General features: G+C 60.4%; 2 protein-coding genes across 5 annotated transcripts; one reads left to right on the top strand and one right to left on the bottom strand.

Annotated features, from left to right (window-relative positions):
- The first annotated feature begins 1,492 nt into the window (after positions 1-1,492).
- Positions 1,493-5,866, top strand: CHPF (chondroitin polymerizing factor). The gene is made up of 4 exons (XM_048953470.1): positions 1,493-1,897; positions 2,444-3,008; positions 3,186-3,368; positions 3,560-5,866. The coding sequence occupies exons 1-4, from the start codon at positions 1,584-1,586 to the stop codon at positions 4,820-4,822; spliced, it is 2,325 nt and encodes a 774-aa protein (XP_048809427.1). The 5' UTR covers positions 1,493-1,583; the 3' UTR covers positions 4,823-5,866.
- A 586-nt stretch (positions 5,867-6,452) lies between these two features.
- On the bottom strand, positions 6,453-9,078 carry LOC125697001 (uncharacterized). Of its 4 annotated transcripts, none has more exons than XM_048953471.1 (3): positions 9,008-9,078; positions 8,117-8,892; positions 6,453-8,032 (listed from the first exon to the last, which is right to left on the bottom strand). In XM_048953471.1, exons 1-3 carry the CDS (start codon positions 9,014-9,016, stop codon positions 7,267-7,269), a joined length of 1,551 nt encoding a protein of 516 aa, XP_048809428.1. In that variant the 5' UTR covers positions 9,017-9,078; the 3' UTR covers positions 6,453-7,266. The 4 variants fall into 4 exon arrangements, with proteins under 4 accessions (XP_048809428.1, XP_048809431.1, XP_048809429.1 ...); XM_048953474.1 differs by having other exon boundaries at positions 8,117-8,881; positions 9,008-9,077; XM_048953472.1 differs by having other exon boundaries at positions 8,117-8,848; positions 8,944-9,058.
- Between the last annotated feature and the right edge of the window lie 192 nt (positions 9,079-9,270).

Below are 9,270 nucleotides of genomic sequence, written 5' to 3'. Positions count from 1 at the left end.
CACCAAGGTGTTGGACTGTGTGCTACAGAGAGCCCTGGGGCATGCATCAGGGTGTGCACCAGGCCATGCACCAGGCTCCATTCTGTGGTGTTCTGTGCCTTGCTTTGAATCATGCACGTGGGGAAATTAGCAAAAAGGAAAGGTGCTTGTGTCTGTGGAACCTACAGCTGCTGCTCACCCAGGCAGGAGGTTGGGTAAATGGAACGACCAGCTGCTCTGCAGAGGCAGAATTCCCCTGGCTTCCATCTCCCAGCTGCAGCTCTCAGAGCCCCCAGGCACGGCCCCTCCTGGCAGGCAGCAGGCTCTTGGCAGAGGCACCGTTCCTCTGGCGGCCCCCAACAGCCCCACGCCAGCCTGAGACAAAGCCCAGAGCTGCAGCTGCCAGGGCTGCCCAGGCAGCAGTGCCGTGACTGGGGGACTGCTTTGCCTCAGATCTTGTGGGGACCATGCTCAGGGCCCTGGGCTTGGCTGCTACCTCAATGGGCTGCAAGAGGGGGAGGCTGCTGCAGGGCTTCGCTGTCTTGGTTTGGCTTTCAGAGCTCTGTGTTGTGGCTCTGAAGGATTGGTGCTGTTTCCGGTCCCTTCCTGTGTTTGAATTCAAGCCCAGGCCAATGAGAGCACTTTCAGAGCCAAGTGTCTCTTTCTATCACAAGCGTAGAATTATTTGGGTTCGTGTTAGGTGATCAACATTAAATATTTGCATTTGGGAAGGAAATCAAACGTATCTATTTCTGTCATGTTTTTGTGCATACAGAAAACAAAGACAACTTTGGCTGTTTATGATCCCATTTGCTTTCTGGCCATTTTCCATGGAAAATCTCCGCTCATTTCTTTCTTTTGCATGTTTCCCCTTCTGGCACCTCTATAAAACTGCTCTCCATGTGACCGCCTCTGCCTATTCCACTTCCTCGCCTATTCAGAAGAAAGCCTCTGAATGGGCTGCATTTGGACAACTGTCCCACATTCTGCGTGACGCTGCCAGCTGCTCCCTCACACAGCACGGCCTGAGAAGGACCCTGCAGCCTCGGCCCCTTGCTGTGCCTCAGCGTGCAGAGGGGATGCGTCAGGCTCTGCTGGCTGAGCGGCCCTTCCCTCGTTCCTAAGCAGCTCCCCGTTGCTCATGTGGGGCCCCGGGCACTGGGGCTGATGGCTGCAGAGCGCTTGGCCAGGCCTTGAGTGAAGATTGGCCTCGCGGGGCTCCTAAAGGCTCGAGGCCTTAATTGCTCCTTAATTGGGAACGCTTTTCCGGCCCAGGCGTGCTGGGAGCACAGTCCCGCGGCGCCCCGAGCTGCTGGCTGCCCGCCCGCCTCCCGCAGGGCCTCCCCGCAGCGCGGCGGGGCCGGGCCTGGCGCTAGGCCGCGCGGTCTCCTAGCAACCAGGCCCCGCCCCCACGCCGCCCCTTTCCCTCTCTCTGCCGCTCCGCGCCGTGACGTCACCAACGCGGGGGCCTCCCATTGGCTCCCCTCCGTGACGTAGGGGGCGGAGCCCGGGGGTGACACGTCGGACGGCGGCGCCGCGAGCGGGTAGCGGGAGCCGCCCCCGCCGCTCCTGTCCGTCCCGTCCAGTCCCGGAGCCGCGCGGCCATGCGGCTGTCGCTGGTGCTGTCGGTGCTGCGGCCCGCCGGCCCGGTGGCCATCGGCGTGTCCCTGGGCTTTACGCTCAGCCTGCTCAGCGTTACCTGGGTGGAGGAGCCCTGCGGGCCGCCGCCGCGCCCCGCCGCCCGCCCGCCGCCCTCCGACGGCTCTCCGGGAGGCCCCCCGGCTGGAGAGCTGCACAACGGCAACGCGGCGCGCAGGCCCAACGCCGTGCCCGGCGGGCTGGGGGCCGACAGCTGGGAGCCGCGCGTCGTGCCCTACCGGCCGCCTAGCCCCGGCAGGGCCGCCAAGAAGGCCGTCAGGTGCGGGGCGGGGGCGGCGGGTGTGGGGCGAGGCTCGACGGGTGCGAGCGGAGGAGCTGGGTGGGGCGGCCGGCTCCCGCCTGCCTTCCCCGGGCTGTGTTGCCCTTTGCCCGCTGCTCCGTGGGCTGCTGCAGGGCGTCTTCCTGCTCTTTCTCCTCCTCCTGACCTCCTGTCCCTGTTGCTCCGTCCCAGCCCTGCCTGCCCTGCCGCGCCCCCCCTCCCTCCCGTCCCCCTGTGTCCCCAGCCCTCGCCCCACCGATGGCACGGAGCGAGTTCTAAAAGGCCCTCCTTGTCCCTGACCGGAGGTGGGCGGGGGGAGCCATGGGGCTGAATGGGGCCACTGTGTGAGCGTGGGAGCCACGGGGGGGTCGCTTCCTGCCTGGGGGCCGGCTGGAAGGATTCAACCTGGAAAGCATTGTGTGAGTGGCAGCTGGGGGCGGCTGTGGGATGGGGATTTTTCCCCCTGGTTCCAGCAGCTGGGTTCTGGCTGTGCTCACATGCGGCCCAGCGCTGGCACTGTGGGCTCAGGTTCTGTCCCTTCTGCAGGACTCGCTACATCAGCACGGAGCTGGGGATGCGGCAGCGGCTCTTTGTGGGTGTGCTGAGTTCCAAGAGCACACTGGGCACATTGGCGGTGGCGGTGAACCGCACACTGGCTCACCGTCTGGAGCGCCTGGTGTACTTCACGGGCACACGGGGCCGCAAGGTGCCCCACGGCATGATGGTGGTGACCCATGGCGATGAGCGGCCCATCTGGAACATGTACCAGACCATCCGCTACCTGCTGGAGCACTGCGTCAATGACTTCGACTGGTTCTTCCTGGTGCAGGATAACACCTATACTGAAGCGCACCGCATCAACCGCCTGGTGGCCCACCTCAGCATCGACACCCATCTCTACTTGGGCCGCGCCGAGGAGTTCATTGGTGGGGACACCGAGGGACGCTACTGCTCTGGAGGCTTTGGGTACCTGCTGTCCCGCAGCCTCCTCCTGCGCCTGCAGCAGCACCTGGAGTCCTGCCGCAATGACATCCTCAGCTCCCGGCCTGATGAGTGGCTGGGACGCTGCATCATTGATCACACGGCAGTAAGCTGCACTGAGGAGCATGAGGTAGGTCCTGCAGCAGAGCTGGCACAGAGCAGAGCCCCTGGCAGTGTTTCCCCATGGACTGCCAGAGCTACAGGGCTGGCTCTTGTGCACTGTTTTCCTTGAAGCCTCCTGTGCTTTTATGCAGTGGGGTGGAGTTGTGGGTCTGGGCTAACTCTAACCCATCTCTTACTCATTCAGGGCCTACATTACCAGTATTTTGAGCTGGGGAAGAATGTAGATCCTGAGCAGGAGACTGACCTCCATTTCCAGAGTGCATTCACTGTCCACCCTGTGCTGGATCCTGTTCAGATGTACCGGTTGCATAAGTACTTTGCACAGGTGGAGCTGGAGAGGACATACCAGGAGATTCAGCAGCTTCAGGTGAGAGCTGACTTGGCTGGGTGGGATCTGGGCAATTCTGCTGTCACTTTCCAGTCAGGGTCACCTTTCTGCCCTCATGTGGGGGCCTTCAGACCTGCAGTTGTTCTGGGGTGGGATCAGCTGTTTGTAGTGCGACCTAGCAGGTGTACCTGCACCCACCTGGTCTGTCTCCTCTGCTTCTCCCCTTGCAGCTCGAGATTCAGAATGCCAGCAGCCTGTCTGCAGACGGGGACCACAGTGCCATGTGGCCTGTTGGCATCCCTCCTCCATTCCAGCCCAAAACGCGCTTCGAGGTGCTGCGCTGGGACTACTTCACAGAGGATCAGGTCTATGCCTGTGTGGATGGCTCCCCCAAGTGTGAACTGCAGGGTGCGGACCTAGCTGATGTGGCTGATGTGGTGGCCACAGCCATGGAGGAGCTGAATCGCAAGTACCAGCCGGTGCTGCACGTCCGCAAGCAGCAGCTGGTGAATGGCTACCGGCGCTTTGACCCCACGCGTGGCATGGAGTACACGCTGGACCTGCAGGTGGAGGTGGTCACACAGAAGGGTCACAGCCGCTCTGTCACCAAGCGCGTGCACCTGGTGCGACCCCTCAGTGAGGTGGAGATCATCCCCATGCCCTATGTGACGGAGGCCAGCCGCATCAATGTCATCTTGCCGCTCACTGCCCACGAGCGGGACCATGCGGCACACTTCCTGGAGACCTACGCAGCAGCTGCCTTTGAGAGCAGTGAGAACGCAGTGCTCACCTTCCTATTCATCTATGATCCATTCGAGGCCCAGCAGGTGACCCAGAACGACATCTTTGCCCCTGTGAAGGCCCAGATCACAGAGTATGAACGCAAGTATGCTGAGGTGAAGATCCCGTGGATCAGCGTGAAGACAGATGCCCCCTCCCAAATCAAGGTCATGGACATCATCTCCAAGAAGCATCCTGTGGACACATTGTTCTTTGTGGCCGGTGTGGGTACAGAGGTCACCATTGACTTCCTGAACCGATGCCGGATGAATACCATCAACAACTGGCAGGTCTTCTTCCCCATCCACTTTCAGGGCTACAACCCTGCTGTCGCCTACCACAACCAGGCACCGCCTGCCATGCTGGACCTCCTGCGGGATGCAGGACGCTTTGACCGTGATGTCTTCCACGAGGCCTGCTTCTACAACGCTGACTACATGGCAGCACGCACCCGCATGGCAGGTGACGTGCAGGAGAATGAGGACATCCTGGAGACCCTGGACATCTACGATATGTTCATCAAGTACTCCAACCTTCATGTCTTCCGGGCTGTGGAGCCCGCCCTGCTACAGCACTACCGGCACCAGGCCTGCAACCCACGGCTTAGTGAGGAGATCTACCACCGCTGTGTGCAGAGCAGTCTGGAGGGTGTTGGGTCCCGCTCCCAGCTGGCCATGGTACTCTTTGAGCAGGAGCAGGGGAACAGCACCTGAACCTGGGGCGCAGAGGTGCTGGCCCTGCCTGACTCACCATCCACCCTACCTGATCTGCTGCCCCAAATCTGTCTTCCTCCTTCCAGCGTGGCGGTCACTGTTGCTGCCAACGCTGCCTAAGCGGAGCTGCCTGCCAGCCTGGGCTGGTCCCAGGGCGGCCGCAGTGCTGCAGAGTGTGGGGTGAAGCTGGGCTGTAGCTGCCAAGCTGCATGCTGGGACCTCCAGCTCCTCACCCCAGCACTGCCTGCTGCCACCTTGCTCGCTGCTGGCCCAGTGGGGAGGAGGCCCTCGCTTTGTCCCGTGAAGCGCTCCACACTTAGTCCCTGTGGCAGAGTTGTGACTGCCATGAGGGACCAGCTGGGACTGGGGCAGATCCCACTCTTCCTTCTTTCCCCCCCATGATGTAGGGCTGTGCCTGGTGCTCATTCAACTCCCTTGGCCAGGCCCTCAAGGCACGCTGTGGCAAAAGGGAGCATCAGCCCTGTGCCGTGGGCAGGGCTATGTCCTTGTGCTGCTACAGCCTGGAGCAGCGGGGTGGGCCCCTAACAAAGCAATAATGAGGTTGGATTTAGCATATGTCACGTGGCAAGGAGATAGAAGCTTGAGCCTTCCGGGCTGCCAGCAGGTGAGCTGCAGCTCTGGGGCTTAGGGAAGTGCTGGAGGGCTCCTGCCGTGTTTCCATACTGTGAGCTGCTCCCCATGGGAACCCTGACCCAGGCCGCCTTGGCCTTCGCAGTATCGATAGGACGCCGGAGGTCTCAGCCCTCCGACAAGAGCCGTCCCTGCCTCAGGGATGTGGCCTATAGGCCATGCTGACCCCCTGAGTTCCTCCTGGCTCTGCTTGCCTGGGTTGGGGGGAAATGTGGTATCTAACATTCCCATCCCTCCCTAGACTGCTGGGCTCCAGGGGAGGTTTGGCTACGCATCTCCTAAGGAGAAAGCGACTGAGGGAGCTGCTCCGTGCTCCTGGTTTGTATTTAATAGTGGGGAGAGGAGGGGGGGATGTTTACACTAATAAAAGAGAGATGAATGAGTGCCTCTGCCTGGTTCTTGTCTGGGCATGTTGCTTGTGTGAGGAGTGTGAGTACTGTGTCCCCTCCACTGTAGGATGAGGGCTGACTTACTTCAGCACTGGGTGTCCTGCTGCTCCCTGTATCTGGGCTGGGAGCTGCAAGGTGACAGCCATGGCTTTGCTTTCCGCCCAGGGCAGTGCCATGGTATCCCTGGTGCTTGAAATTCCTGCTCCTCCTGCCTGCATCAGCTCTGCTGGTGCTGCAGCAGGGTGCTGATGAAATTGTGATGTCAGCATCAGGCCTGCTGTCTCTGAGCTGCTTCTACCCTTTACTGCTCCCCGAAGTGCTTCAATAGCTTGTGGAGCAGGGTGCAGGACTGCCTGAGGCCCCTGGCCACACTTAGTGCAGCAATAGCACTTTCTGGGGCTGCTTCTTTCAGCAATTGGTCACGAAATTCCAGCATCAAAGAAGAAATCCCCAAGGAAATCAGCTAAACCTACTTGCTTTTAGTGAATGAGTGCTCTGCACACCCCTGGAGCCCCCAGGGCTTTATGGCAATTCTTTCCCAAAGAAACCTATCTCAGCCATACAGGTGTTCCTGCTCTGCTCCTTGGATTCACACTGCAGGGACACGTATGTGTAAATGCAGGGCTGTTACAGTTTGGATGCTAGCAACCAGCAGGCTCTGAATATTGCTATTTTTGATCTTCCCTGAGCACATCCTTAATTCCCCTTAAATTTGAATCTGGGACAGAAGGGAGTGAGGCCAGCGCAGGTGCGTTACAGATACATTCATTCTGAGAGGAGCCCAGTTTGATCAGCCAACAGAACATCTCATGTTAATGCGGCAAGCCGGCATCAGGTGAAGCTGGCTGCAAAAACAAACCCTGAGCTGTCACCGAGCTGTGACGATCGAGCAAACAGAGACTTTTGCAATTGCCCATTCATGTGTCAGTGGCACATTTGTGTACTGTATTTTTGCATGCAATTGCAGAGAGAGCAACACACAGGGCAGGACAACACACTTCTCTGTTGCTCACAGCTTTCCTCCAGGGGATTTTCTGAAGGCGTTGCTGCCTCACCGCAGCTTTCCAAAAGGGCACTACATGCTCTTGGTAGGTGGCTGCTGGGCACTATATTATTAGTACAGGGTGTGGAGAACTGGGAGCATGTGGCAGAGTGCAGACAAGGAGCAGCTGCAGGGGTCAGCAATGCCTGTGGGAGAGGCAGTGCGGGGTGTCCAGCTGGTGAGTTCTGGGCCTGCCCTGTGCCCTTTAGGGTGCAACAGAATTAAAAGAGCAGAGTGCTAATGGCAGCAAGCACAATAGTTTTACTGGAAATCTGTGCACACTCAAAGCTGCTGGAGGGCTCCCATCGTCTCCAGCAGCTGGGCAGGAGCACCAGGTGTGGGATTCAGCCCTGTGCCAGCCTTCACTCCTGCTCCTCCAGGATCAGCCTGATTTTCTCGCAGAACTCATCAATGGCACCAAACTCCCTTTCCAGCATGGCTGTGGCTGCATGGATTCTCCCCTCCAGCTCCAAGCATGTGCCACGGTGCAGGTGTGCTGAGTCCTTGGTGATGAAGAATATGTCCAGGGCCAGGCAGAGGCTGAGCAGAACATAGGAGGCTGTCCCGGCGAGGATGGTGGCATTGCCAGCCCCTGCCAGCACTGTGCTGACTCTGAGAGCTCTACTGCCATTGAAGATGCTGCGCCCAAGCCCCACTACCACCCGGAACACCCCCAGGATGACATCCAGGTTCTCCTCCTGCCCCAGAGCCTCCAGCAGCGTCCGTGCCCTCTCCACAGCCTCCTGGCAGCCCGTGAACACCTGTGCCTGTGCAGCAAACTTCTCCAGCAGCATCTCAGCCTTGCCCTTCCTCACCAGGCAGCCCACACTGCTGCTAATGGTGGCGGCAGTGCTGGCGATGCTCCCAGCCATGGTGATGCCAAAACCCACCGCTGCCAACAGCAGCGCGTTACCCAATGCAGCAGGGGCCAGCAGCAGCCCGGCCATGGCTGCCACCCCCCCTGCCACACTCACCACCCCGCCGGTGATGTTGGCCACCAGCACAGCCCGCTGGCACTGGCTCAGGGCTTCTGCCACTCTTCGCATGTCCCACAGGCATCTCCGCATGGCATCCCGGGTGGGCAGCACAGCCAGCTGCACCATGTCCCCGATAGTGCTGGCAGCCGTGCTGAACAGGACAGGGGGCTGTCAGCTCTGGGGATGTGGCCGTGAAGCCTTCCCACCCACAGCCCCAATCCTGGGCCACACTCACCTCTGGGGCCCACAGGCCGGCCCACACCAGGGCAGTGCATTCTCGCAGACAGAGCTACGTGCCGTCTCCCCGCAGCAGGCGTAGCAGCCACCCTGATAGGGCTGCCGGTGCCTCAGCACGATCTCGAACTCATACTCGATGCTGTTGGCGTTGAGCAACGCCTTCCGCAGGGTCTCGGAGAGGGGCATGTGCCCGTCTGTGCAGATGGCTGTGCCACCGCCGCCCGCCCTGAAGCTGGCTGTGGCATAAGTGATGTCATGCAGGCCCAGGAAGTGCGAAGCCTCATGGATCAGTGTGCCGGGCTGCGAGTCCTTCTGCAGCTCACTGGGTGCCTGCCAGAAGAGCGGGCACAGGTAGATAGTGCGGTCCCATGCATTCTTCTTGACGTAGGCATAGGAGCCAGCCTTCCGCGGGTTCTTGAGGAAGGCTGCCTGCTGGAGCTGTGCAACGAGGCTCCGCAGCAGCCGCTCAGTCAGCATGGCGTAACGCTCCACCCAGCCTTCTCCTCCCTCCCCAGTCAGCACTACCACATCCTTCAGGTTCCTCATCAGCACACGGTCCTTGCGTAGTGCATCCTCCAGCACCTCCAGTGCCACGCGCTGTGCCCTCCGGGCAATGCTGCACTCCTCCTCGCTCAGCTCCTCCGACACGTCCTCACAGCGGGGCAGCACACAGCACCAGCTGCCCGTCACCACCTTGGTGTGGATCAGGGCGGCTTTGTGCTGAGACATCCTGTGGGGCAGCGGGTCAGGGCACCTCCCTGTGCTGCAGATGGCCTGGAGTGTGGAGACTCCCCCTTTACCTTCACCCTCCAGCCCAGCTCTCACCTTCCACCTCCCATCCTCCTCCTCCCACCCCCAGGTTCCATCAGTGCCCAGGGGTCCCACCAACCTGACCCATGCAGTGCCTCAGCTGGGGGATGGTTGGTGGAGAAGCAGCGGCCAGCAGCACAGTGTGAGGGCAACGGCACAGCAGGCAGCAGTGACACGCTGATAGGAACCGTGTCTGGTGCTGATAAGACGCCTAGGATCCAGTGGTCATCAGCACTGCTTCAGGGGCACCCCAACGCCGAGTGATTATTGGGGAGCCCTGGCCATGCGTTGGGGTAGAGGGTGCAGTGATAGCATGGGGAGCACTTGCTGCAGTCCCCAACC

The sequence above is a fragment of the Lagopus muta genome, chromosome 8 (assembly GCF_023343835.1).
Source record: "Lagopus muta isolate bLagMut1 chromosome 8, bLagMut1 primary, whole genome shotgun sequence".
Lineage (NCBI taxonomy): Eukaryota > Metazoa > Chordata > Aves > Galliformes > Phasianidae > Lagopus > Lagopus muta.
The sequence above is the reverse complement of the archived record's forward strand: the minus strand, read 5'-3'. Positions and strand labels throughout refer to the sequence as shown.

Bases quoted from the DNA above. Each gene is read 5' to 3' on its own strand.
- CHPF (XM_048953470.1), top strand. From the start codon at position 1,584: ATGCGGCTGTCGCTGGTGCTGTCGGTGCTGCGGCCCGCCGGCCCGGTG. The intron at 1,898-2,443 runs GTGCGGGGCGGG...TCCCTTCTGCAG, and splicing joins GCCGCCAAGAAGGCCGTCAG to GACTCGCTACATCAGCACGG. The intron at 3,009-3,185 runs GTAGGTCCTGCA...TTACTCATTCAG, and splicing joins GCTGCACTGAGGAGCATGAG to GGCCTACATTACCAGTATTT.
- LOC125697001 (XM_048953471.1), bottom strand. The intron at 8,033-8,116 runs GTGAGTGTGGCC...TGTCCTGTTCAG, and splicing joins CCGGCCTGTGGGCCCCAGAG to CACGGCTGCCAGCACTATCG.